Source organism: Lissotriton vulgaris, chromosome 4_1 (genome assembly GCF_964263255.1).
Source record: "Lissotriton vulgaris chromosome 4_1, aLisVul1.2, whole genome shotgun sequence".
Lineage (NCBI taxonomy): Eukaryota > Metazoa > Chordata > Amphibia > Caudata > Salamandridae > Lissotriton > Lissotriton vulgaris.
In genome coordinates, this window is record NC_141691.1 from 309739870 (window position 1) to 309767359 (window position 27490).

General features: G+C 49.4%; 1 protein-coding gene across 1 annotated transcript in view; it reads right to left on the minus strand.

Moving 5' to 3' along the window:
• The window catches only part of LOC147718680 (transmembrane 9 superfamily member 2-like), a 1534671-nt gene that overhangs the window by 1021791 nt on the left and 485390 nt on the right, over positions 1–27490 (minus strand). Inside the window, exon 5 of the mRNA XM_086918630.1 lies at positions 13249–13381. Within this exon, the coding sequence (XP_086774756.1) occupies positions 13249–13381 (133 nt within the window). The remainder of the gene's footprint in view (positions 1–13248; positions 13382–27490) is intronic.

Here is a 27490-nt window from a genome sequence, read left to right on the forward strand (position 1 = left end):
GCTAAGTCACTGCCAAAATCTCCTCCAGCTGTAGACTAAAAATTATTCACTACAAGTTCGTACAGCGTTACTACTACACTCCAGTTCGGAAGTTGCGTTTTCGCCTGTCGGACGATGATAAATGTGCGAGATGCCAGGAGGAGGGCGCAGATTTTCTCCATTTGGCCTGGGAGTGCGGAGCTATTCAGGCATACTGGGAACAGGTGCATGCTGCGCTCCAAGTTATGATAGCTGGTCCTCTTCCCATTGACCCCCGTGGTGATGCTGCTGGGCTACACCGGGAATGTACCCAAGGCTGACCGCCGATATGTTGATGTTGCGTTGCTGTTGGCAAAGAGAAGAATTGCGTGCAGATGGGGTAGGGGAAGGGCGCCAAAATTTAAGGAGTGGTTGGACGATCTCACGTACTGCCAGGATCAACATGGCGTCTATGCAGAGCTGATGCCTGCCCGTTGTAAGCCCAGCGACTTTTGGTCCCCCCTGCAGGTGTACATGTTGTCTCAGACGGCTCACAGTGACTCCTCTGGAGATGACGAGTCGGTGCCGGGCCCATGAGTGTGTATAGATACCTCACACCACACACACCACACTATGCATCACACACTGGAATGAGCCTGACCCGCCCTGCACGGGGAGTGATGGGATGTTAGCCGTTGGGGGGACGCTGAGAGGCCCGGCAAATGTATGTTACACACAGCATTGCTGGAACGACCGATCGCTCTTCCTCTTCCACTACTTTGACGTGGTGGGACAGCGGGAGCACATAAACGCGATCGTCCCTGCAGCCGCAAGTCGTTAAAGATGGCTGCTGTGCTGAAGAGCGCTGCGCCCTGATCCGAGACGCGCCCTATTCTGATCACTCTTTCGCTGACTGCCATTGGGTTACTTGACGGAACAGCACTCACTTGCTGCACATAAGACACGTTACTATACAGGGGGATGTAGATAGCTAACCGATTGATGCCGAGACGTACGTAGGTTGCCATAACCAGCGTTGCTTACCACCCTACATGCCGAGATGACTATATATGTCAAATTGGGACTATGCTTCCGCAACCCGAGCCCCTGGTTGAATAGGAGGGGGGGGGGGGCCTCCGACGAAGATGTGTCTCATTCCAGGACACTATAAGTGATGCATGCACTGAACCAGCCCTTGTGAAGATGTTCTTTATCCATTGTATGTACCATGCACAGTACTGTATCGTATTCTTAATGCTATGATGTTCATGCCTCTATGTTGAATGCCACTAATAAAAAAAGGTTAAAAAAAAAAAAAGAGAATGGTGGGAGTTTATAAAGTCCCATTCTGGAATGTCCAGGGGCTGGGTACATATGTTGAAAGGTACTGGGTACTGACCTTCCTTAAGCGCCACAAAATAGCTGTTGTATGCCTACAGGAAAGCTACCTGGATGACACAGGTGCCATTTAACTAGCCAGGAAATGGAAGGACAGGCATATTATTCATTCTTCTCTAAATGTGCAAGAAGCAGGCTGATCTGGGTGGCACCGGGAGTCCCCTTCTCTCTCATGTACAAGGAGACAGATGTAAGTAATAGTAAGTACTTCCTCATACAGGGTTCCCTGGATAGACAGGATTTATTTCTATTTAACACATATGCCCCTAATATTGACCAATCTACCTTCTTCCACGCAGTACAGTACCTGATTACTCATGAGGATGATTTGCCATTGATGCGGCTGGGTGACTAACTGTATTTTGGACCCCAATTTGGACAGGGCCCGGCTAGCCCAGGCACAAAACTGCACATGATGGGCGCACTCCGGGAAGTCATGTACAACATAGGGTTGGCAGGGGTATGGCGCCTGAAACATCCAGATCGTAGCTTATATACTTGTCATTTTACCAAACACAATACCTACAGCAGATTGGACAGGGTACTGGTAGCGGGGTTCCCTAGGCTAGGCAACATTCATATAACGCATCTGGCACGCTTCCTGTCAGACCACTCGCCAGTTTGTTGTACTGTTGCGCTGGGGGATGCAGATCTGGGATCATGATTTTGGCTGATGCCTACAGCCATACTGGAGGACCCTACAGGACATGAGGCACCGTCACTCTCCCTGTTGGGTTATTTTAATTAACTGGGGCTCTGCTGGGAATAGATCCACGGAATGGGAGGCACTTAAAGTGGTGCTGAGGGGCACCTGTATGGGATGACTTTTGGGGTCCGTAGACCACTCCAGACCGATCTAGGCAAAGAGGAGCAGTTGCATACACATGCTCATACTACGCATCCACCTAGCTCAGCCTCGCTACCGGAAGAGCACAATATATGTAGATGTATCACGGATATTTGGGACAGTCTAAAAAAATACAGTCAAACAATACCGGCAGCAAAACCCTACAACTACGCCTAAACATGGACAGGGTCTTAGAGGCCTTGAGGATATCTGTGGCCTTCTGGAATGCATTGCCCCTCTCCCTAATGGGCCGGATGGCAATCATCAAAATAGTACTGCTCTGCATGTGCTACAGAAGTCTGTACTATTCTGTATGTGCTGCTGAACTTGCTATGTCCTTTCCCAACCATGATTCGTAAGCAGCTTGACTCCATTCTTATTTCACTCCTATGGCGGGTTGGTGGAGTAGGGTGGCCCTGACGACATTGACCAAAAGATTCAAAGATGGGGACTGGAAGTCCTGCGACTAAATCTATATTACTATGCTACACACCTTCAACATGCAGCCAGATAGTTGGACCTGGATGAGAACTGGGAGTAATGGTTATTGATGGGCAGTGTCCATGCAGATCACTTGCCAGAGTTACTAATGGAGGGCGCAGAGACTTCAACGGAATTCTCATACTTTGTGCGACAAACAGCTCTCATCTGGCAGCAATTTGCTCAGACCGTACTGAAGCGGGCCCCATTCCACAGGAACTTGGGGTATGGACTCAGTTAATGGGCAATATGTACTTCCATGCGTGGCAGGACCTGTTGGGGGACCTATACCACAGGAAGACATTAATCTCCTTTGAAGAGGCACACCAAGAATTTGCACTTGGCCCTGGTCACTTTTTGCACCCTGCTGGCCTGATTGAAATAGGCAGGATCACTTGACCTTCTCAATCTGCGGCCCCACCCACTCTCAAACACCTAGGGTCTTATTGATCTGTGGCTCAGGAAGCCACCTAATAACACTGCTATAGAGAGCTATGCGTGCGGCTGCAGCTGGGCATTCACCTCAAGCATGTATTACATGGGATTTAAACCTAGACACCCCACTAACTGACGGAGACTGGGAACAAGTGAGCGTACTAACGCAGTCTGTCTTGGGTAATGCCTGATTTAAGTTGATGCACTACAACTTCCTTCAATCCTAAGGACATGCACTGCATGTCCTCGACCCGCGCAGACAGCGGCCTCCGCTGTAGAACCAGTGGCGCCAACTTCCTGCACTTAGCTTGGCACTGCAGCCTGGTACAAGACTTCAAGTAAAAGGTGGCCGCTGACATAAGAAGGACCACATGACTGCATATAGTCCTTTCTCGCCAGTGCTATGGCAAACGATTAAAAGGTAGGAAAATGCGATAAAGTGGTGTTGGCCAGACGTAGGGTTGCTATCACCAGGATGGGACAACGGGTGCCGGAGTGCAATGGAATAAAGATGTATTGAGTGGACTCTGGCGGAGGAAATTCAAATCAAATTTAGCAGACGAGATGACAAGTGGACCGATGCTCTGCCAGGCGGGAGAGAATTGTGTGAAGACTCCTACATCCAGCATCGGATGCACTTCAAAGGACAGCGACAGTGCTGATGCAGCCTGAGAACACATTTGTTGGGAGCCCCATCACAGAAAAGATGAAGGGGAGGTGTGCTTCAGTTCTTAAGTGAGGCTGGTTGTTATGTGGAGAATAATGTGGCAAGTATACCAAGCAATGTAAACTGTAATTGATCTATATGCACTTTGTTTCCTACCATATACATCACTGCTTGCTAATTGTCTTTTCTGTACTGTTATATGAAATTGAAAAAGAACGTTTTTTCTTTTTAAGATTCTAGGATACCAAATACCAAGTGACAAACACTATTTTATAGGGTACCCAACCGGATCAATTAGAAAATCAAACACAAGGAGACAAAATGCTCATGTGTAGCCGCTGCTAAAGTGAGGCACAGTGGCTCACTAGAAAAAGAGAGAACCACTGCCAGTCACTCACTGACATGCTCAACTATGGCCAAAATTCACAGAAAAAGTACTTTACCTTTCATCCAACAGCACTCAGCCACCTTCATACTCAATTGTTCAGTAGGCTAAATCCGCTGTTCGAACATTAATAGATGCTGTGAGAGGACTTTGTGCATGGAATATGCTACTTACCAGTATGCATCTGTTCTTGGCATGTAGGGCCGCTAACATTCATATCTTGCGCATAGATCGCCGCCTAGTGTTGGGTCCGGATGATTGCACCTTGTTGCCCTGGAAGAGTCTTTGAAGTATCACGAGATAGGTGGCTCCTCCCCTGGACTACAGTGCGCATGGGCATCATCTCCATCCTCAGATTGTTTTTCGCCATTGTGGCAGAGATGGAGTCCAATACAATACTTGATGACCATGCTTACAAATAATTCTGACCGCTACAGCTGCGACAGGCACCGGGGAGGATGGGCAGGCGATATGAATGTTAGCGGCCCTACATGGCAAGAACAGATGCATACTGGTAAGTAGCATATTCCGTTCGAGGCATGTGGGCCGCTAAATTCATATCTTGTGCATAGAATAAATAGCAGTTTCTCCCTTAGCGGTGGTTGACCGAGCCAGCTGCAGCAGCCTGAAAGAGGGACTTTAGAACAGCCTGTCCTACAGCAGCTTGCTGCTTGGAATGTACATCTACACAGTAGTGTTTGGTGAATGTATGTATGTTATTCCATGTGGCTGCTCTACATATGTCCTCTAATGGAATGTTACCCAGGAAAGCCATGGATGCCCCTTGCTTGCGCGTTGATTGCGCTCTTGGGGGACTGTTAGTGTGCGTTTAGCCTTCTGATCACAAATCTGAATACACTTAACAATCCATCTGGCTATACCTGATTTGGAAATGGGTTTGCCCTTGTGCTGTGGTCATAAAGCAACAAAGAGTTGTTTAGGCTTCCTGAAATCCTTCGTCCTGTCAATTTAGTACAGGAGGGCTCGTTTGACGTCTAATGTGTGCAGTGATCTTTCTGCTACTGAGTCTGGATTAGGGAAGAAAACTGGCAGTTCAATAGTTTGATTAATGTGGAACTGAGAAACTACCTTGGGCATGAATTTAGGGTTAGTGCGTAGTACCACCCTATTTGCGTGAACCTGTATAAAAGGTTCTTGAATGGTTAGGGCTTGCAGCTCGCCAACCCGTCTCAGCGACGTGATCGCTACTAAGAAGGCAACCTTCCAAGTTAGAAACTGTATCTCACAAGAGTGGAGAGATTCGAAAGGAGGTCCCATCAGTCTGGTCAAAACTATATTAAGATTCCAGACCGGTGAAGGTGGTCTTCTGGGTGGAATGACCCGTTTGAGTCCCTCCATAAAAGCCTTTATGGCTGGCACTCGGAACAGTGAAAGGTGTTGCCTGTTCTGTAAGTAAGCCGCTATAGCCGCCAAATGAATACGTATAGAACTGTATGCCAGTATAAATGTAACAGGTAACAAATAATGTTCTGTGATGATGCATTCAGCGGGTTTATGTCATGGTTGGAACAGTAAATGACAAAACGTTTCCATTTGGCAGCATAGCAGGCCCTAGTGGTAGGCCGTCTTGCCTCCTTGATGATGTCCATACAATCAGGAGGCAGATTCAGATACCCAAATTCTAGGACTTTAGGAGCCATGTCGCAAGGTTTAACTGTTGCGGATCTGGGTGCTGAACTTCGCCATGGCTCTGGGTGAGAAGACTGGGTGTAAGGCGCAGTCTTTGATGAGGCACCACGGAAAGTTCTAGGAACGTGGTGTACCATGCTTGCCTCGCCCACGTTGGAGCAACCAGTATGAGAGTCATCGAGTGCTGTCTGAGTTTCCGTGCCACCAGAGGTATGAGCGGGGCCGGCGGAAAAGCGTACGCAAATCTGCCTGACCAGTTCATCCATATCGTATTGCCCTGAGACCGCGGGTGTGGGAACCTGGCGGCGAAGTTTGGGCATTTTGCGTTCTCGTTTGTGGCGAACAGGTCGATGTCTGGATGTCCCCACTGCCGGAAGTACGGTTGCAGCACCGAGGGTTGAATCTCCCACTCGTGCACCTGATGGCTGTGCCTGCTGAGCAGATCCGCCATCTGGTTGTCCTGGCCCGGGAGGTGCTCCGCCATGAGGAAAATATTCCTCTGAATGGCCCACTTCCACATGCTCTGTGCCAGGTGTGACAACTGTGGAGAGTGAGTAGCTCCCTGCTTCTGAATGTAATACATGGCCGTCATGTTGTCCGTCCAGATCAACACGACCTTGTTGCACAGATGTATCTTGAAAGCCTTCATTGCCATGAAGATTGCCATCAATTCCAGCAGATTGATGTGCATCTTCTTCTGTTGATCCGACCATAGTCCCTGCACTGTATAATGAAGGAGATGCGCCCCCCACCCCAGGAGGGATGCGTCAGTCATGAGCACTATTTGTGATACAGGCTCTTGGAACGGTCGTCCTTTGCAAAGGTTGCGTGGATTCCACCAATGCAGAGAGTTGTACGCACGACCGGTCACCAACAGAAAGTCTATCAATTGTCCTTGAGCCTGATTCCACTGTCGAGCTAAACACTCTTGGAGCAGACGCAAGTGCAGTCTCGCGTGCGGGACTATGAATATGCAGGAGGCCATCATGCCTATCAACTGCAGAAACACTTGCGCCTGTAGTGCGTGTTGTGGTCTGAATTTGTGAATCAGCAGTTGCATGCTGTCGATTCGCACTGAGTTTGGCTGGGCTGTAGCTGTTCCAGTGTCCATCGTCACTCCCAAGTATTGCTGTACTTGAGCGGGTTGAAGATGCGACTTGGGATAGTTCAGAGAAAATCCCAAACTGTGCAGAAGATGAATTGTGCGGGACACGTGGCTGGGGCACTGCTGGGCCGACTTCGCTTGCACAAGCCAGTCGTCCAGGTAAGGGTAGACATGAATGTGTTGTCTCCGAAGGTGTGCCGCCACTGTCGCCAAGTCACTCCAAAGGGTAGTACCTTGAACTGGTAATGCTTGTTCTGTATAGTGAACCTGAGGTATTTACTGTGTGCCTGATGTATGGGTATATGGAAATATGCATCCTTCAGATCCAGAGTTACCAGGAAATCCCCCTGACTGAGCAATGGCAGGACCTGCTGCAGAGTCAGCATGTGGAAATGTTCTGAAAGAATGTATAGGTTCAAGGGTCTCAGATCCAGAATGGGTCTGAGAGACCCGTCCTTCTTTGGGACTAAGAAATAGAGAGAGTACACCCCTGTTCCGTGCTCCTCTAGAGGCACCAGTTCTATCGCCCCTTTTTGCAGCATTCTGGCCACTTCTTGCTGTAATAAGTGTAAGTGCTCTGCGGACATAGGATGGTGTCTTGGTGGTATGTCGGGTGGAGTGGATGTCAGTTCTAAAGAATACCCGTACTGGATAAGTTGCCTCACCCACCGGTCTGTGGTAATGCCTTCCCAGACTGGCAGGAACTGCTGGAGTCGTCCCCCGACCGGTGTTACATGATCCGGGGGCAGTGACAAGACGTCACTGTTTGGTATTTGCTGAGGACCTGGTGTTATTATTTCCACGTCCTCTGCCTTTGGTGCTGTTACCACAGTATCCACCTCTATTGTTTTTGTTAAAGGTGGTCTGTGCACCACCTTTATTGTATTGTGTTTGCTGAGATGTTTGCCCTCTTGACGACCCTCTATTACCTGAGCGACTAAAAGAACCCCCTCTGAATTGTTGAGACTGCAAGGCCCCCATAGACTTAGCCGTCTCGGTGTCTTTCTTGATCTTTTCAAGAATTGTGTCAACGTCAGGCCCAAACAAGAAATCTGGGTTAACGGAGTGATTGAGCAAACTTGTTTGTATTTCTGGCTTAAATCCTGAAATTCGTAACCATGCCTGCCTCCTTAGCATTACACTAGTGTTAATGGCCCTGGCTGCAGTGTCTGCTGAATCTAGCGCACACTTGATAGAAGCGTTTGATATCAGTTTCCCTTCCTGAATCAACATTTCCGCTCCCTCTCTATATTCATCAGGCAAGTGTTGCAACAATTGCTCTATTGTATCACAGTGAGCCCTATCGTATCCAGCCAGTAGAGCCTGTGTATTGGCTATTCTCCAAATATTCTCTGCCTGCACAGCAACCCGCTTCCCAGAGGCTTCTAATACTTTAGATTCTTTGTCTGGGGGAGGAGCATCACCACTTGTTTGTGAGTTCGCCCTCTTCCGGGCATTGGAGACCACCAAAGAGTCCAATGGGAATTGACCCCTTATATACATAGGGTCCACAGGAGCAGGCCTGTATTTCTTCTCAATCCATGGGTTCACCCCCTCGCTCTGGTTGTGTCCTTGAAAATGTCATTGGCGTGCTTAAGGACACCCTTTAGCATCGGCAGCGTCTTCACTGATCTGTCCGACGTAGAGAAGGTATCAAACAGAAAGTCCTCCTCAACTGGGTCTGCATGCATGACCACATCGTGGTTCAACGCTGCCCTTTCAATCAGAGCGTTGAACGCCGCAGTATCCTCTGCGGTGGCTGTCTTCACTTGGTATCACTGGGTGTCCGCCGTGCCTTGATCGTCGAGCACATCCTGCGAGTCATCCTGATTAGATTCATCAGGATAGTTGAATTGCTCGTCATTTTGGTCATCCCCCCCACCATCCTCAGTACGTGTGGGGGAATGTGTAAAGGCTTGTCCATAAGGCCTTACGGACTCGAAAAGAACTGGTGAGGAAGCCGAGTCTCTTTTCCTTTTAAGTGGAATTTGATAGGATTCCATTGGCTTCTCCGGCAAGATCTTCCGTTTGAAAAGGGTAAGTCGTCCGGTTGCAGAGTCAATGTACAACTTCTGTGAGCTTTCAGAAGAAGGTTGACTGGAACCGACGCTTTCAGGAGTGGCGGTCGGCCCCTTAAGTTTTGACATAATTTTACCAGAGTCGGTGCCCTGTGCCGGCTTAGACATTTTAGGTCGTGCAGTTGGAGGTAGTCCAAAAACAATAGGTGGAGGCCCCGATGGCTGTTTGACTTTTTTCACGGCCTTCGCCAACTTTGAGCCTGTTGTGCGCTGGGATTCCCAAAATGGCCGCGGCTTGATGCGTCACGTTCCAACACGGCCATTTTGTGCTGGTCTTCGAGAACCTTCACCAGCATCAACTTGTATGCATTCGGACTGAGGGGCGGCTGCAACTCAAGTCCGTCTTCAGTGTCCACGCCCCCATGGGCAGTCTTAGATCATGTTGCTCCGTCTCTTTAGGCCTTTGGCACCTTCTTGGATGTACCGGTCTTCGGGTTGGCCCCCTTTTGTGACCCCAAAGGGGCAATGACACTCCGAGCCTTCTTAGGATCCGATGGAACGAGGCTTTGCGAAACGAATACTGGTTTGACCAGTTTCAGTTTCGGTTTCGATTTGTCTTTAGTCAGTTTCGGTTTCGAAGGCGTACCCACCGAAGCTTCTGAAATATTCTTAGCCGGGCCAGGTTGCGGGGCTGTAGAATGAGTATAAAGATCTTGGCTAAGGCCTTCCGGCGATGCTTCGACCTGAGCCTTTGACAAGACAGTGTCACTTTCGACCCCCGAAGGTTTGGTTGGGTCTTGCTCATCGCTGGAGCCGCCCTCTGTGGCCCCAATGGCCATACCGTCATCTCTTACCTCGACGGCTTCATCGTCTTTGATGTTCTCAACGTCAACCTCTTCTCCGTAGTAAGATTTTTGACAGGAGGCCAGGTCGGGGAAGTGCTCCGGTTCCTCCTCTTGGACGCCCTCGTCGTCCCCAGCCTCGAAGATATCCTCCACATCCGACGCTCCCAGCGCTGGTAGTCTCGTCTCACGTCGAAGAGAAAGTGCCTCTTCCGACCTGAAGTTCAAACAGGCCAAGCAACTCTCCTCGTCGTGGTCTGGAGACAGACATCTGTTGTACACAGGGTGCACGTCTGAGAGAGGGTACTTCGCGTTACAGACCGGGCAACGTTTAAACGGGGCCTGGAATTCCATTGTCGATGTCAATCTTCGATCTGGCCTAAAAAGCTGGGAGCACACGTGCTCAAGTATCCGGGAAACCGGATAAGTTAACTCAGAACCGAACGAAGTACAATACCGACGCTTAAAGAGGCCTTTTGGCCCTAAGGAAACAAGTTTTTCCCTATAGGTTCCGAACGAGAGTCACGGAACACATCCGAACCCAATGGCGGAAAAAAACAATCTGAGGATGGAGATCAATCAATCAATCAATCAATCAATCAATCAATCAAAGCATTTATATAGCGCACTACTCACCCGGAGGGTCTCAAGGTGCTTGGGGTGGTGGGCGGGTGGGGTCCGCTACTGCTCGAACAGCCAGGTCTTGAGCTGCTTCCTGAAGGCGAGGTGGTCTTGGGTCAGGCAGAGGTGGGTCGGGAGGGAGTTCCAGGTCTTGGCGGCCAGGTAGGAGAAGGACCTTCCTCCTGTGGTGGCTCTTCGGATTGCGGGGGACGGCGGCGAGGGCGTGGTTGGTCGATCGACGCTGGCGTGTGGGGGTGTAGAAGTTGAAGCGGCTGTTGAGGTATCTGGGCCCTTGGTTGTGTAGCGCTTTGTGTGCGTGGGTGAGGAGACGGAAGGTGATTCTCTTGTTGACCGGGAGCCAGTGCAGGTTTCTCAGGTGTCCGTAAATGTAGCTGTGTCGGGGGATGTCGAGGATAAGTCTTGCTGAGGCGTTCTGGATCTGCTGGAGTCTCCTCTGGAGTTTGGCGGTGGTTCCGGCGTAGAGGGAGTTTCCATAGTCCAGGCGGCTGGTGACGAGGGCCTGGGTGACCGTCTTCCTGGTCTCGGTGGGGATCCACCGGAAGATCTTTTGTAGAATGCGCAGGATGTTGAAGCACGACAAGGAGACGGCGTTGACTTGTCTGGCCATGGAGAGGGAGGAGTCCAGGATGAAGCCCAGGTTGCGTGCGTGGTCTGTGGGTTTGGGTGCGCTGCCCAGGGCGGTGGGCCACCAGGAGTCGTCCCAGGCGGAGGGTGAAGAGCCCAGGATGAGGACTTCCGTCTTGTCTGAGTTCAGTTTCAGGCGGCTGTTCATCATCCACTCGGCTACGTCTGTCATCCCTTCGTGTAGGTTGGCTCTGGCGGTGGCGGGGTCGTTGGTGAGGGAGAGGATCAGCTGGGTGTTCTCGGCGTAAGAGATGATGTTGAGGTTGTGTTGGCGTGCGATGGCCGCGAGGGGGCTCATGTAGACGTTGAAGAGGCCCATGCGCACTGTAGTCCAGGGGAGGAGCCACCTATCTCGTGATACTTCAAAGATTCTTCCAGGACAACAAGGTAAAATCATCCGGACCTAACACTAGGCGGCGATCTATGCACAAGATATGAATTTAGCGGCCCACATGCCTCGAACATTTAGTTTGTTTTTTGTATATTTGTGATGTATCTGTGATCCGTGTGAGTATGGTTGGAGTATGAAGGTGGCTGAGTGCTGTTGAATGAAAGTTGTGTAATGGGATCTGATTTTTCCTAAAATTCTGTAGTTGGGGTATGTATTTATCAATGCACTGATATTTTTGTATTGAAAGGCTATATAATAAAAATAATAAATATAATAATGAATCAAACAATGAGTACACCCTCTCAAATGTTTCAAATTTATATTTGTGTTAATGGTCCAGCCAGAGTGGCCTACATAATATATGGCGTACAACATAGTTTAAAGCGAAATTGGTAGAGTTCATTTTCTGTGAATTTGAGTCTTTTCCCCTGGGCCTCTACCTACATCCTGTTTCAGGGGTCCCCCTTTGCGTTAGTGGATGCTCAACTATGGAAAATACGAATCACAGAAAAACTTACACAAGACATGGTTGAGCATCCCAGATACTTTTGGATAACATGGGGGCCTTTGATAACATAACTCGTGTCTGTGCATTTCTCTCCCCTCACCCTCAGCGCCTTGTTGCTTTCTCTCACAAGTGTGCCTCTGTGGCATTCTCTCTCGTGTTTCTCAACTCTACCCTTCATGATCTACGTTCCACTTCCTCCGTCCCACCCACTCCTCTTTTAACCCCTGACAGCCACTGGCTTAAAGCAAGTGGTAGAGGGAGGACAAGAGAGAGGAAGTGGCTGGGAAAGGGAATACGAATCTTGACTGTATGAATACCCCTTCCCCCCTTGCCAAAGGAAATGCTTGGCAGGGACCAAGGAATTTCTTGTTAAGAAAACCAGTTGTGGTAACACCAGCACATTAGTGAAAAACAAAGTGGTATACCACTCGGCGGTACTACCCCAACTGATGTGTCATCAGGCTCCAACTTTCAAAGATTGCCTACTCAAGGTTTCTCATTTTAAGGGACAAGAGCTCAAGCAGTGCATTAATAGATGTAGTCATATTTCTTTCACCTAATAAGTGAATCTTTTGCTCGATTATTGAACCCCTTCCGTTATGTGAAAGTAGTAAGTTTGAAGAACTACACTACACCATTTTTTAAAATCTGCAACATTTACCTTTCAAACATTCTGTCAAATGGCCACGCCAAGATTATTTTGGTCTTAGTTCAGCCTGTGAGCAGTGGTGGCCTGTGACACTTTGGTAACGGCAGTATTCTTCAAGGTTATCCCAAGTTTTACAGTTTATATGTGCACCTTGAAAAGGGGTGGGCGGCCAATTGTGGACTGAATATCAAGGGTCCTTCAATAGTTGAGTCTGACATGCTTGCAAAGAAGATATGACTGAATCCATCACCTTAGCCACCACTTTTGCAATACCATCCCTCCACATGATTGTGCCTACCTACACCCCACTCCGAAGTACAGCTGTTGTTGCACCAGTGGTCTGACTCCATCGTCTTATCTTTTTGCCCACATTCTTGACTGGCACTAGTAACAACCAGCATACAATATGACTTCCCCCAAAACCTGGATGGAAGTAGATAGAGAATGATGGAAGTAGTTTGCCTTCCTGCCCACAAGCCTAGTCTGTCCCCTTAATATCAGGTGAAAACGTGCACATTATAAATAAAATCCATTAGTTGGTACAGGAAATATTTGAGATCCAACTTGCTGCCCCAAGAGTCTTCAGAAATGGAATTCACATTGCATACATTTCCTTAAAACTACAGAGAAACAGAAAATGAGCACTTACATTTTTTGGGCATCCATATGCACTTTCCTGGGAATCAGGACCGGCAGCACATCCTATTGGAAATCCTGGAATGCAAAATTGTTGATTCCCTTCCCCAGGAAAACACCAAGTAACGGGCATATTATCAACAATCCTGCGAAAAAAACAGAATAATGTATGAGACAGAACCAGCAAAATAGTCAAACCACTTATCACAGCCATATTTTTGTCTCCAGATACAAGGGGGAAGAAATCAACACTGTACCAATTATTTTAACTCCTTTTAATTAAGGCTTAACAGATATTAGGCAGCTACACAGTAATCAAATAATGTTGTAAATCAACTATGCAAATACGGGGGCGCTAGGTGGCGCCAAACCGAGATGGCCGCACTGGTGTGAGGCTCTCGCCAGACCGAGCACTGTCACATGATCCTGCATCATCCTGCCAAGTGAAAACGGCCTGAATTCTTCCCCAACTTGTTCCTGACACCGAGACGAACACAGCGGTGCCTGGATTGTCTTATACCGACGGCGGAAACTGGTGCTCCGGAGCGGCTATCCTGGTGCGGACTCAGGCGCTGGAGAAGGAGCTCGCAGGCGGCGGATCGGCCGACCAGGAAAGACCGGTGCTGTCAGGCCTACACACAACGGCCGAAAGATCTCTCCCGCTCTGAGATCCAAAGCGCGCCCCAACACTTGGTCGCTGCCGCTGGAGGTGCTACCCGACTCACGGGAGAGGTACGTGTGGCCCTGTTACCCCCCCACCCCCCACTGTTAAAAGCGACACTGACTGACTGCGGGCCCGGCACACACGGCACCCCCCGGAGCCTTGACACCCTGCTCACCCCCGGTGCGCGGCGGGTCTCGGAGGCGGCCCCAGCCGCGCCCGCTGCAGCGCGCCGGGGCACCCACCTGGTGGTCATCTTGCGGCATCACCGCCGGCCCCTTCCCGAGGCACCGACACAATCTGCACTCCAGGCCGCGGCCGGCGGCCTACTAAGCCGAGACCGGAGGGAGCCGCCTGCACTCCTGCACATCCGCGGGGCTCTGCTCATTACTGCCCACACCTCCAGGACACCTCACTGCGTGCACCCCATGGGCCCACTAACGCTGGCCTTCTATTAAACCCTCCTAGTACTGGGACCCACCTGGCCTATTTCAACATAAAAGAGCCCTCCACATCTGACCAGCTTGAAGCAACTACACCATCCTTACTGGGTCACTGCAGTCCAGCCCCGCATTCGCAGGTCAACCCCCCATCTGCACTCAGCTGACCCAGTCTGGGCAATAACGTGTAGAGCCGGCGCCAGGTGGGGGCTGGGGAGCACTGGCACCCATCTTACATTCATTCTAGGCCCCGAGGAACGCATGGCATTCGCGACACCCTCCGGCCTAGCCCCCCCCCCCCCCGAAACCTAGAGTGCGCTCGGATTACAGGCTCTTTGGCACCTGCCACCCACCGGTTTCAGCTCGCCCTACTGCTGTCCTCGTCCCGCGCCCTGGCTTCCTCCTCAGCCGCGATATTGCGGACTCCTCGGCGCGAAATGGGCCGCAACGACGCAAGACAGTCCAAAATCCCCTTTGAATCCAAAAAAACGTCCAAAACGCCATCGGAGGGGGCAGACAGCCCTGCCGCATCAGCACCCCAGGAAGAGGACTGGAAAACACTCCTATTGGGCATGAGACAGAGCCTTTCCACAATTGATGCCAAAATAGACACCATCAATTCACGCATGGACAGCGTTGTGGCGAAGCTTGAACACCATGACACTCGCATCAAAGAGACGGAGGACAGGATCTCCGAGCTGGAAGACGGCACTACCTCCACTGCCAAACAAGTCACACAGATGGACAGACTGCTAAAAATAATAGCGGACAAGAACGAGGATTTAGAAGCGAGGTCCCGACACAACAACGTCCGCGTCCTTGGCCTTGCAGAATCCACCAACACCGGAAAGATGGAGATTTTCATTGAAAACCTTATTGTGGAGTTGTTTGGGAAAGAATCCTTCTCTTCGCACCTCATAGTGGAGAGAGCTCATAGATCTCTCGCTGCCCGACCCCCTCCAGGTGCCCAACCACGGCCCATTGTCGCCCGCTTCCTCAATTACAGGGACAGAGACGCGGTGCTTCGCCGGGCAAGGGAGATTGGAACAGTTACTTATGGCAACGCGACGCTCTCCTTCTTCCCTGACTTCACCCCTTCAGTCCAAGAAGCCAGGCGCAAATTCGCAGGGGTGAAGAAGAAACTCCAATCCCAGGACATTCCATATGCCATGTTATATCCAGCCAAACTGAAGATATCACACTAGGGCACACAACATTTTTTTCAAAATCCGCAGCAGGTGGAAGACTTCCTTAAGCGCCTCACAAAAGAACGCGCCAGAGATGAGACTGAGTTGCGACGCTCGAGGTCACAGTCCCCAATGTCTCAACAGGATTAACGAACTGAGATACCATCCTGATCACGAGGATGCTGACCGCTGAACACAGTGAGACCGGACTCTGCATTTCACGGTGAGGTACATATACTGCTTTAAATCTCACTGGACTATGATTACGAAGGTGCTCCGTCACCCACCTCCGTCCCGCACAGGACAGCTAGGTCCCTACCTGGCGTCTAGTGGGTGAAAGTAAGGAGGTGGATGGCAGGTCTGGCGCCCCTGGATCTCCGTCCCCAATGGGTGATCCCCTACAAACCTTTGTCCTTTCTTTAGTTTTGGGGTTGTTAACAGCTGGGAGTGGGGTGGGGGAACTGGATGCCCGGCTAGTTGGGGTTGCCGGTGTGGGTGGGGACACAATCCGCTCTCATACTGAGACAGCAAACACGCTAGCCACACAGTTTATGCATAACATGTCTCGTGCTGCAACAGTACTGCATTACCGGCCTGTTGGGGTTGCCGGTGATGTTGGGTACATTACTTGTTTTAGCTCCGACAGCGTAGCCCCTGCCGATATTACTGGGAAAGAGGGGAATTCTGAGAATGGTTTGCTACGCGAAAGTATTGGTATTGTTACTGTTGTCTGTTTACTGCTGAATGCTACATACATATGCCACATTTTCCTTTTACGATTGGGATGGGAGACGTAACTGACTCGCAGCCAGCCTTGCAATTCCAACTAGTAGTGTGGAATGTGCGAGGGGTTGAATAACCCGAGGAAAAAGCGACAGATCCTGGGGTATTTGGATAGACAGGGAGTGTCTGTTGCAATGTTACAAGAAACTCACTTGGTGCCAACTGCGTCCCCCTTATTTGCTTCCCGCTGGGCCTCATGCAGGGTGTTCTCATCGTACTCAACTTACTCTAGAGGTGTCAAAAGAGGCATGGGTTTTACCCCGTTTGGTACTGAAATAGACTCTAACGGCAGATACTGCATGGTTTGGGGGAAGCTACATGCACACACGGTCCTATTCGCCTGCTACTATGGCCCCAACACAGACGATCCGTCTGCGCTCCTCACCATGTGGGGCAAGATACAAACCCTGGGCATATCCCACATAATCTTGGGTGGGGACTTTAACACTGCACTGAAACCTGCAATGGACAGATCACACCCACATTCTACCCATTATACACACATACAACGCGCCTTACTGGGCATTGTGGAGGATCATCACCTGACTGACACATGGAGGCACTCGCACCCATCTCTCAGACAGGGCACACACTTCTCCGCAGTCCACTCTACTTGGGCGCGCATTGATTATGTCTTCCTCTCCGCTGGTCTCACCCCATGGCTAGTCAAGACACAACACCTTGCCCGCACCTTCTCAGATCACTCGCCAGTCCTTCTAGCCCTGCACATTCCCCTTGACGTTTCCCCATACCTGAATTGGCACCTCAATCCCGCGCACCTAACTGATTCAGCCTTTAAAGCAGACCTAGAGCAAGACATAACAGAATTTTTTGACCGTAATGTCAATTCCGTCTCCAGTCTCACTACTGTCTGGGAGGCATTTAAGGTACCCGTGCGAGGCTGGTGCATCTCCAAAGGGGGAGGGGTCCTCAAATCCCTACGCGGTGACTTGCGAAAACTAGAGGCGGAGATAGGCAAACTTGAGCGTGAAATAACCCTAGGGTCGGGGGGACACATAGTTAAAGCTCAGCGACGGAAAAAAATTAACGAATATACTGAGGCAGCTGATAAAGAATGCAAATTTCTGGGGAAGCCCTTTACAGCACGTATATACGGAGAAGGCGACAGACCGGGCAGAGCGCTCGCTTCTGCAGTTAGACCACCTAGACACAATAATTATATCACCACACTGCACGATAGTCCTGATATACCCCAGAGGGACCTCCCGGGACTACTCCGGGTCCTGACGGATCACTACACTGCACTCTACTCCTCCAACAGACAAGCTCCACTTGACCTAACCACCTATCTTGCAGACACCGCAATAGCTTGGCTTGGTCCGACCCAACAGAAGTTTTTACATCTGGAAATAGAGGTGGATGAAATTAAAGACGCTATTATGTCCATTAAATCAGCACTGTGATTCGTACAGACCTCTTTCATTGTTAAATAGTGACGTCAAAATACTGGCGAAGGTCTTGGCGATCCGCCTGAACCTCTTGATGGAGCGCTTGGTCCTACCGGACCAAGCTGGCTTCGTCCCGAACCACGCCACCTCCCACAACCTCCGCACCCTTCAGGCAGTGCTAGAGGATATAGACCCCAGGTGTGAAGCAGCCACGGTTTTCTTTGACGCCACGAAGGCATTCGACTCCCTGGAGTGGGACTACCTACTGGCACTTCTGGAACGCATGGGCACCCCCTTTAGTTTCATAGATTGGATCCACCTCCTATACCATAAGCCGCATGCTGCAGTCCTATTGAATGGAGCCCGTTCAAAACCTTTTGAGATTCGTAGAGGTACTTGGCAGGGGTGCCGTCTCTCCCCTGTCCGCTTTGCAATAGCAATTGAGCATCTAGCGGCCAAACTCAGGCAGCGCCACAATCACCGCTCCCTCATCTACTCGGAAAGGCAACTACTCATATCATTGTACGCTGACGATATGACACTATATTCACAAGCCACAAGAAAACTTGAACCCTATCTTATGCGAGGTCACCAAATTTGGCGCCATTGCGGGAATACAGATAAACTGGGCAAAGTCGGCCCTGTTCCCCCTAACGGACAATACACTGCAGTTCCCTCTTGACTACCCGCTACTATGGGAAAACGAAGAACTAAAATATTTGGGGATCAATAGCACTAGGAATCAGGAAACCCTTATTCGCGCTAATTACGGCACTGTCCTTGATAAACTGATTGATAGCGTCACTAAATGGATCCACCTCCCTTTGTCTATGGCAGGACGTATCTCCCTAATCAAGATGGTGGTACTCCCTAAGATGTTATACCTCTTTACCAATATACCTTACAGCCCAGAAGCACACTTCTTCCGGGCCCTTGATTTCCAATTGTCTAGACTCTTATGGGGAGGGAAACAGGCCAGAGTTGGGCTAAAAACTCTTATGCTCCCCTACCATCAGGGTGGATTCGATGTGCCAAATTTCCGCCTCTATTATGACTGTGCGCAGGGCCATTTTGCCGCGTACTGGCTTCACCCCCCTCCCTTTATGGCTCACCTGGCTGTGGAAGACGGATACATGAGACCCGAGAAACCATCAGGCTACCTCTATTCGGAAACCCGGGTAACTGACCGTGACCCCACAACTGTGGACTGCACTGTGCAAGCGTGGCGCAGGATAATGACGCGTATGGGCATTGCCCTTCTATACTCCCCTCGCATGGTATTGGCACACGACCCTAGACTGAGCATTACCCGCGAAGAAATAGGTTGCAAAATGCTCACTAAATTGGCACTACACACGTGGGGGGATCTGTACATACAGGGCCGATTCCGGACGGCGGCGCAATTCTTTGGGGCGCATACACCCTCTGTCATGGATACATTCCTTTATACGAGATTGCGACAGAATATTCGGGCAGTCACCCCTGACTTCCCGGATGAACCGGAAACCGTGGCTCCATTACATGCTCTCCTACACACTGATACTCCGACACATGTAGTCTCCATGCTGTACAAACACGCGTATGCGGCCTCCAACCCTCCTCCTCTCAGAGCTAGACGAGATTGGGATGAGGACCTCGATGCCCCTCTCTCGGACGAACAATGGGAGGAAAGCTGCTCACACACGAATGCAGTGACTGGCAATGCTCGCCTCCGTCTGGTACATTTTAAATTCTTGCTCCGACTTTACCATACACCCGCCAAATTGTGCCGTTTCGGTTTACGAGCTGATGACCGTTGCCTTCGATGCAAGAGAGCTGGAGCTGACTTCATTCACCTAGGTTGGACGTGCCAGGCTGTGGCATCGTACTGAGAGGAGGTTTTTAAAGCTATGTTTGATATGGTGGGAGTGTCAATCGTACCCTGCCCCAAAATAGCCCTACTGGGACATCCTTCTTCAGCGCTTAAGAAGAATAGAAAATTCTTCGCGCTAGGATTCTTATTGGCAAAACGCCACTTGGCCTGCAGGTGTGGACGAGGACGCGCCCCCAAATTCAAGACATGGCTATCTACTATGTCTACTTGGCAGGACCAACTTCACAATTACGCTGACCTATTGCCCCACAAAATGCGTCCCAAGGACCTATGGGGCCCCCTCACCGCTTACCTTCTCCGAACTCAAGATGACGAAACAGAAGGCCCGGACCCGCTAGTGACACCGGTCCAAGCTGAGCGCACGAACACACCCGGGCGTGAGCCTGACCCTCGATGAGTCAGCCCTATTAGGCTTCTTCTCCTCCCCCCTTCCCCTCCCCCAGACCCCAGCCCACCCTGCTAGCATAAATGGTTACTCAGGGTCTGTCGGGGGTTCAGGGCACAGCCATAGTAGCAACTTCAAAGATAACTCCAGGTCAGTACGCCCACACAGAATGTTTAGAGGCTTACTGGTCGCTCTCCCATCCCTCTCGGGACACTTACCCACGAGTTCGTGCACGGCGTAATACATGGCATATACACAAGTAGCGCTCTTTTCAGCTAGCAGATGCGGTTCCAGACTACACTCATTCCATCCCCACAACAGTTCAAATTAGCTATTAGTCTGCAGAGCACTCTCAATCAACTTCCAATATATTCCAATGTGGAGGATACTCCACCCACTTGCTCCGCCCCGTAAATTCCTCTATATCACATACTATGTATGGTGGCCACAGTGGGGGGAAGGGACTAGACACATTGGTTTTCCTCAGTTCCAAACTCAGGTTTTGACAGGGGGGGGCGGGGGGGGGGGGGGGGGGGGGGAACAAAAAAAGAGACCTCAACTGTTCAGGGTTCATTTTGAGATTCGTTATGGGATTTACTTGCAAGATGACAAGTCATGTAACAGCTTTTATCATTTTACAACGCGGCCGGCCCGGAAGGGTTGTAGGCGGCATGCTGTGTTAACTGCTTACGCTTACGCCTCTCCAAATTGTATATGGCAATTTTGATATTGCGCGCAGTTGCTGCCGGACTGCCATTCAAGGTTGTAGGCATAAAGCTGTGTATTAACCTTTTGCACCTAATAAAGGTCTTGGAAGAAAAAAAAAAAAAATAACCTATGCAAATACAAAGCCCCGTTAATGCTTTTAACTCTGTATCCAGCAGTATCTATAGTTGAAATACAATTAAAGTGCAACGTTTCACTATTTGGTACTCATTACCAAGTGGAGAATTACAGATTACAGTGGAGAAGTGTGGCTCAGGGGTTAGAGGCGGCAGACCCGGAAGCTGAGATCGGCCGTGGACCAGGGTTCAATTCCCCGCCTTGGCAGGTCTTGGGCTAAAAATTCCATGGACTCGATAATTCTCGCTCCGGTGCCTTCTCGACTCACGGGTTCACACTCTGCGACTCTGGGCAATAGCTTGCTTAATCTCCACAATGGCCCTTCGTGGCGGGATGCCTGGCTTTCACCTTGTGGATACCCTGCTGGGGTTATCTCACAGGGGAATACCAGGACGGGTTCCCTAAGCAAGCGCCGGGAAACCCACTGCGGGTAGCTGTGCGCTATATAAGCTCAAATACATTTACATTACAGCCATTTCCTTTGAGAACGTAAGTGTACAGCCAGAGAGGAAGCTACTTCTCCCTTCAACCAGAGGATGGTTTGAAGTGGTTCAATGGTTAAGGACCTACGACTCTGTCCTTGAGAACAGCACACTCTCCGCTTCATAGGAGAGGGTGCGTGTGCTGTTTCCTCCGCTTTCTGAACAGCACAGCAGTAAGCAGCCCCTTGGAACGCGAACAACCGGACAGGAGTGATGCATTGAGACAACAGTGAGAACCGGTGCCAGATGGTGCGTTCAGGGGCTCTCTCCCTGCCCTTACCTTTGAAGATGATCTGAGGCTCTGAGATGGAGGGATAAACAAGTGACTCCCTGGGCAGCAGCCTCAGTGCCGGTCTTCTTGCATTAGGCCAGCAGCTTTAAAATGATGTCATAACGCGCAGAAGGGATTACTATCTTGTACTTCCAAGCGCGCCCTGATCCTGTGATAATGAGGCATGACTTAGCACAGTAGGCATCAAGAATGTGTGGATACATTGTCCACTTCTATGATAGTATATATGACAATGGTGAGACAAACCTGCTGCCTGGACTGGGCTCATTCCTCACCCCAACAAGACTTTGTTGCCTCAATATTGATCTGGTGTACTACTAGTCATTACTTGGAAGTGTATCCATTGCATGCAATTTATGCCAAAAATGCACTAATTTGTTGAATAGGTCAAGTCATCACACCAGCTACTTAGAACAGAGGTCTTGTACGGCAAGTGAGAGACTTAGGACAAACTGTATATATATTGACTGGCTCTCCTGCCACTCTAGACTCCTTACTGGAGAATTTAAAGTGTTCAAACTCAGTGCAATAGGCTACAATGGAAACTAAGAGCAAAATAAATACATGCATGTTGAACGTATGAGATTCACTCAATGCCAATATTAAAAGAATTCACATGACAGATTAACAACTGCTTAATCTGCCTGGATGGGATGATATTTGCATGAAAAACTTGGTTTGGAAGAAAACAACAAGCATGCCAAAGTTCGACTTTTGGGGTACCTGAAAAAGAAGAGGGAGACAACATGTTCGACGTTGTTGCCACATTTAGAAGTTCTGAATACTAATTTCACACCTCTCTGAGCTTCAACGCACCCACAGACTCCAGTCCTATCCGCTTACTCACACTACAACACCCAGATCCACCTTTGTCAATACTTTGGTCGGAAAACGTCCTTAGTTGCAGACATCGACCACCAAAACCAATCTAACTAACAACAAAAATCCTGGCCCTGAGACAGATGCTAAAAAATGGGACATTATGGCTTCTGAACCAGCTACTATGTTCATGGCAATCAACAAGAAAACAAAGGAATATCAAGATGTTGCTGAACCCTACCACTTTCTGAACTCCATGGCATAGCATGTATGGCCTAAAAAAATACAAAGGACACAGCAATGGATAAAAAAAATGGGGCCCAATTTAGCACTATAACTCTCGCCCAAGAGGCCTATTGCCCCAGAACATGACTTGGATGAGGTGTGGTCTTGGAATTTAGACAAGCCCAAATCCTCTCTAAAAACTGTCACCAAAGCCTAATGGTAGGCTGAGACCTCAGTTGCTACATTCTTTCACTATCAGCCAGCTCCTGTAGGTGATAAAGAAACCATCCGCTGACGCAGCCATGCTTTCCAACTACAGACCCATCACCCTCCTACCATACCCAGGAAAGGTCTTAGAACAACGAATCAACCAACCTCCCCATGAAAGCAGGAAAAGGCCTAATTGCGGCAAGTGGTGTGATGGGGTAGATGAGAGCACACTGGCTTCGCCACCTTGCATGGTTGGCAATCTTATGTTAAAATGTCTCAAAATTTATAGTACTAAGTTAGGGTATGTTATAGGGTGAGGCAGTGTATTCTCTCAGAGAATGTACCTAAGAGGTGGGCGGGGATGGTCCTGATAGTGTGCACATTAAGTGAAACTATAGGCTTATGGTGGGAAACATCATACAAATTGCTGGAGAATTGTTGAGTAGGTGTTAGACGCAGGTAGCCTGTTATAGACAGACATGGTTCCGTCAATATCTGTAGACAGGACGATCAATAGAAACACTGAATTAATAAGATTCATGACCTGGAGTGTTACAGGGTTGAATATCCCAAAAAGTATGGCTAGTACAGGAAAACGTAGACAGGCACAAAACAGGTGTAGCATAGCTCCAAGAAACGCACTTGAAGGACACCGACCCTAAATTAATGGGAAGTAAGTGCGAGCAACATCAGTACTATGCAACCTATAGCTCTTTTGCTCATGGAGTGCCAATTTTGATACGTAGGACACTGGATTATAAAAACAAAATGTTGTCATTATAATAAATGTGCATGACCCTGACACTATGGCACAAGAAAAGCTTGATAAGATTATTGACATCTGCAAATACTAAGAATATAGCTGTTATCTGGGTTGGAGATTTTAACCTTGGGGTGGATCCAAAAGAGACCGATCACATCTAGCTATTAAGAAGTCCAGAACTAAGAGCACCAACTTCAAATATGATCTTCAAATGCTAGACTAGGGGTCTCCAAACCGGTCCTGGAGAGCCGGATCCATGCCAGATTTTTGGGATATCCCCATTGAGAAACATGTAGTTATTTTAAAAATCTGGTATGGATCCGTCCCTCGAGGACCTCCCCACGCTCCCTGCTGTCCTGGTATCGTAGCGCTTTGCTGCTCATTGCTGGCAATACCTGATTTGCTCTGCACTCACTGCTTATAATTATAATAGTGCCGATTAATAGCATAGCGCTATATTTGCATAGCCCACATAGCGTGTACTTTCATTTGTGCCTGCTTGAACTCGTAGCGCTTTAGTGCAAAGCTCGCATTGCCTGTTAATTGAATTTGTGCCTGATTGTGCCGGTGCCTCTGCCCACATCATAGCGACATTGCTGCTTGTGCCCCAATCTCGTCCTGTTTCGCTTTTGTTTTGCTGCCATTTTGTTGTTGTGCCTCTCAGCCAGTCTCTCCACCCCGCTCCCGCCTCCCAGCTGACCCTCCCTCGCTCCGCCCCCCCCACTATCCACTTATGTCAGATGCACTTGCACGCAGCGTTCACGTGCAGCGGACACGCCCCATGCGCGCCGAAGGTGCGCCAAAGGTAAGCCGGTCCACGCCCGTCCGTGCCTGGACCGCGCCCAGCGCCAAACCCCCTAGCCCCCACAAAATCCACTCCACCCGCATAACGTACAACGCCGTAACTCTCTCAGCACTCAACTCCGGCCGTCTCCCAGAATGCTACCAAGCTGCCCCAGGACACACCCATGGACCCTTCACCTGCCACTCCTGCAAGTTCGACTGCATCAGAACCCACACCAAATCCACAAACGCCAAACAGAGCTCCGTAACTAACCACCTGAAGTGCATCCTGCTCAATACCCGCTCGGTTCACAAACACGCAACTGAACTATGGAACCTACTAGACACCACATCGCCAGACGTCGCCTTTCTTACGGAAACCTGGATGAACGCCTCATCTGCGCCCGACATCGCCATAGCCATCCCGGACGGCTACAAGATCATCCGAAAGGACCGCATCAACCAAACAAGAGGAGGCATCGCCATCGCCCATAAGAACACCATCCGCATGAGGAAAATTAAATTTTGGCCATGTTGTGTTCCCTAGCGCGTACCCCACCGACTCCATGTACCAGCTTAAAGTGCATGTAACTTCCCTCCTGTGCCAGCTATGAAGACGCAAATACATTTGCGTCCAACGTTAACTTGTCCTCTTTCAGATGCACCATGAATGGATTATCTAGTCCGTTCCTAAGTATGCTATGCCACCGTCTTTTTGTAGTACACTTTTCATATTTTTCCTGCTCTAGCAAGAGTAGGCCCTGAATTCCTGCCATCTGAACCTCTTTTGTGGCTCCTGACTCTGCCCAGGCTACCTCTGTACTCGTGAACTCTGTCCTACTTTCAGCGCGGCCCCTCGCGCTCAGCTCAAGCCTGCTTTCTGCCAAGACTGACTATAACCTTCGAGTTATCTGTTCCGCTCCCCGAGAATGCATTCCTGCCTACTAGATCCTGTAAACATCCTCTCCAGCTGCAGAGCCAAAGGGCCGACCTGTCTTAATGCAAGTAATTCATAGCCTCCGTTGCCATGCTTCCATGGAAGGCCCCGAGCCCCCACGCTTCACATGTAGACACTCAGGCGCTCATACACGCATCCACAGTTAGCATAGAATAGCTTCTGCCCTAGAGACCTTTCCGCCCAGATAGTATAGTTCCTAAACATCAGATATCAGATATGATAGAAGTACAAGTTGATCTGACATGCCAGACTTCTGTCTCTTTCCGTCAACGTAAATGTCAAATCCCCTGCACCCCGTCAATCACACGTCATACAGCTGCGCGCGCATCCAAGCTTCCGATTTCTGCTGACATTGCAACATTCTGTTAGCACCACCCCTTGGTGCCACCCACTTGCGTCACCTATCAGTGACGTTTCTAGCACACACCTCTAGTTCACGCCTAGTTTACGCCTCTTGATGATGTATTGGTATCACGTGTATAATGTTATCTTGTCTTCTCTCAGCTGTTACGCCTCTTACATTGAACCTTATGGTATAAATCAAGTATATAAGCTATGTATTGTCAATAAACGAGAGCGCGCTCATCTATCCCTTCTGACACCCCTGTGGTGGTCAGAACATGATATCCTGATTCCTTTATGAGGAATAAAACCCTTAGAAACTCTAGCACCACGGACTCTGTTTTCTTTCATTCTGATTGAGTTATCATTGATTAAGTACTTACCTGCATAGAAATTAAGAGAGTAAATTAATTATTTACGTCATTTTGGCGCCCGAATAGGGACCCCTCCCCCACCTCACGCGCCGGTAGGTGCGTTGCAATCCGTGTCCCCTGCCATCAGTTAGATGGAACACACGTGTACTGGCAGGATTTCCTGCATCTCCCTCTGACCCACGGAGGTGACGAAGACTGCGATCAGTGCCCAGACGAGGCGGTGAGGAGTGCGGAGGATCCCGACCAGAGCCCAGCCGAAAGAAGCAAGGTCCGAGGTGTGAAGAGGCCCACCAGTTTTCCGAAGTTCTCCGAAGTCTTCCGAAGTTTTCCGAAGTTTTCCGAAGTTCCGAGTCGAGTCCAGTCGAGTTTTCCGAGGCCTTCTGTTTTCCGTGCTTCCCGGTGAGTACCATCGCTGGGTCGTATCTAGACGGGTTTGGGTACGCAAGTCCGGTCTGCACTGTTTTTAGGCAGTGTATCTGTACTGTTTAGCAGTATATCAAGTATTCCGAATTTTTGCACTGTTACACCAGTGTATCCGTACTGTTGAGCAGTACATCCAGTATAGGGGGGTAGTTATCTATGTCTTCAATGTTTTTATGTGATTAATGTTGTGGTATGAATGCGACTGTTTAATTGTGCATTATTGTGTTTCTTGTATCAACTAGCTGTAAACTCGTATCTAGGAATAAAGATCTAGCGTTCAGTAATAAGTAAGCAGGATGCCGTTCTTCAACAAGTTAAAACAGATAGGAACTAGGAAAGGGTTACTGGAGGAAGAAATTCCTATCCCCCCTAGGGACACTCCAGGCAATTTTATGTATCAGAAACATGGCATAGATGCCATATTATATCTAGATTTATGGGCCGATTATACCAAGCACCTAGACGAAAGACACAGATGGCCTGTTACCGGAACGTGGGATGCCGAGTGCATCATGAGGGTAGACGAAGCATTATGGAAAAAGAAAGCTAGACAATCTCAGAAGGACGCCATAGAATTTTGGCGTAAGGAATCACGTAAGCGTGCTGACAAAGCACTCCGTAGAGAGGACAGACTTAAAGAATCAGATAAAGAACGGGAAAACGAATTAGTTACTGAAGGGATCCGAGTAAAAACAGAACAAATAGACCGTGCCCGAAATAATCTTGTAAACGGTATGTACCTCGCAGCAGATGGCACATCTGAAACTGAATCAGAGATACCGAAAAACTTACCGACACCATTAGTTCCAACTAAAGTAATGCATAAAACTACTAAAGACATATTCCTAAATTCATATCTAGAGGATGTAGCACCAGCTTATACCAATCTGCCTGTTCGTGCCCTGCCTACTGACAGGGATGGGGGTGGCACTACGCCCCCAGATCCGGTTCCGCCGGTACCGCGACAGACCTCCCCTGTTCCGCCAGCTCCGCCACTTCCTGC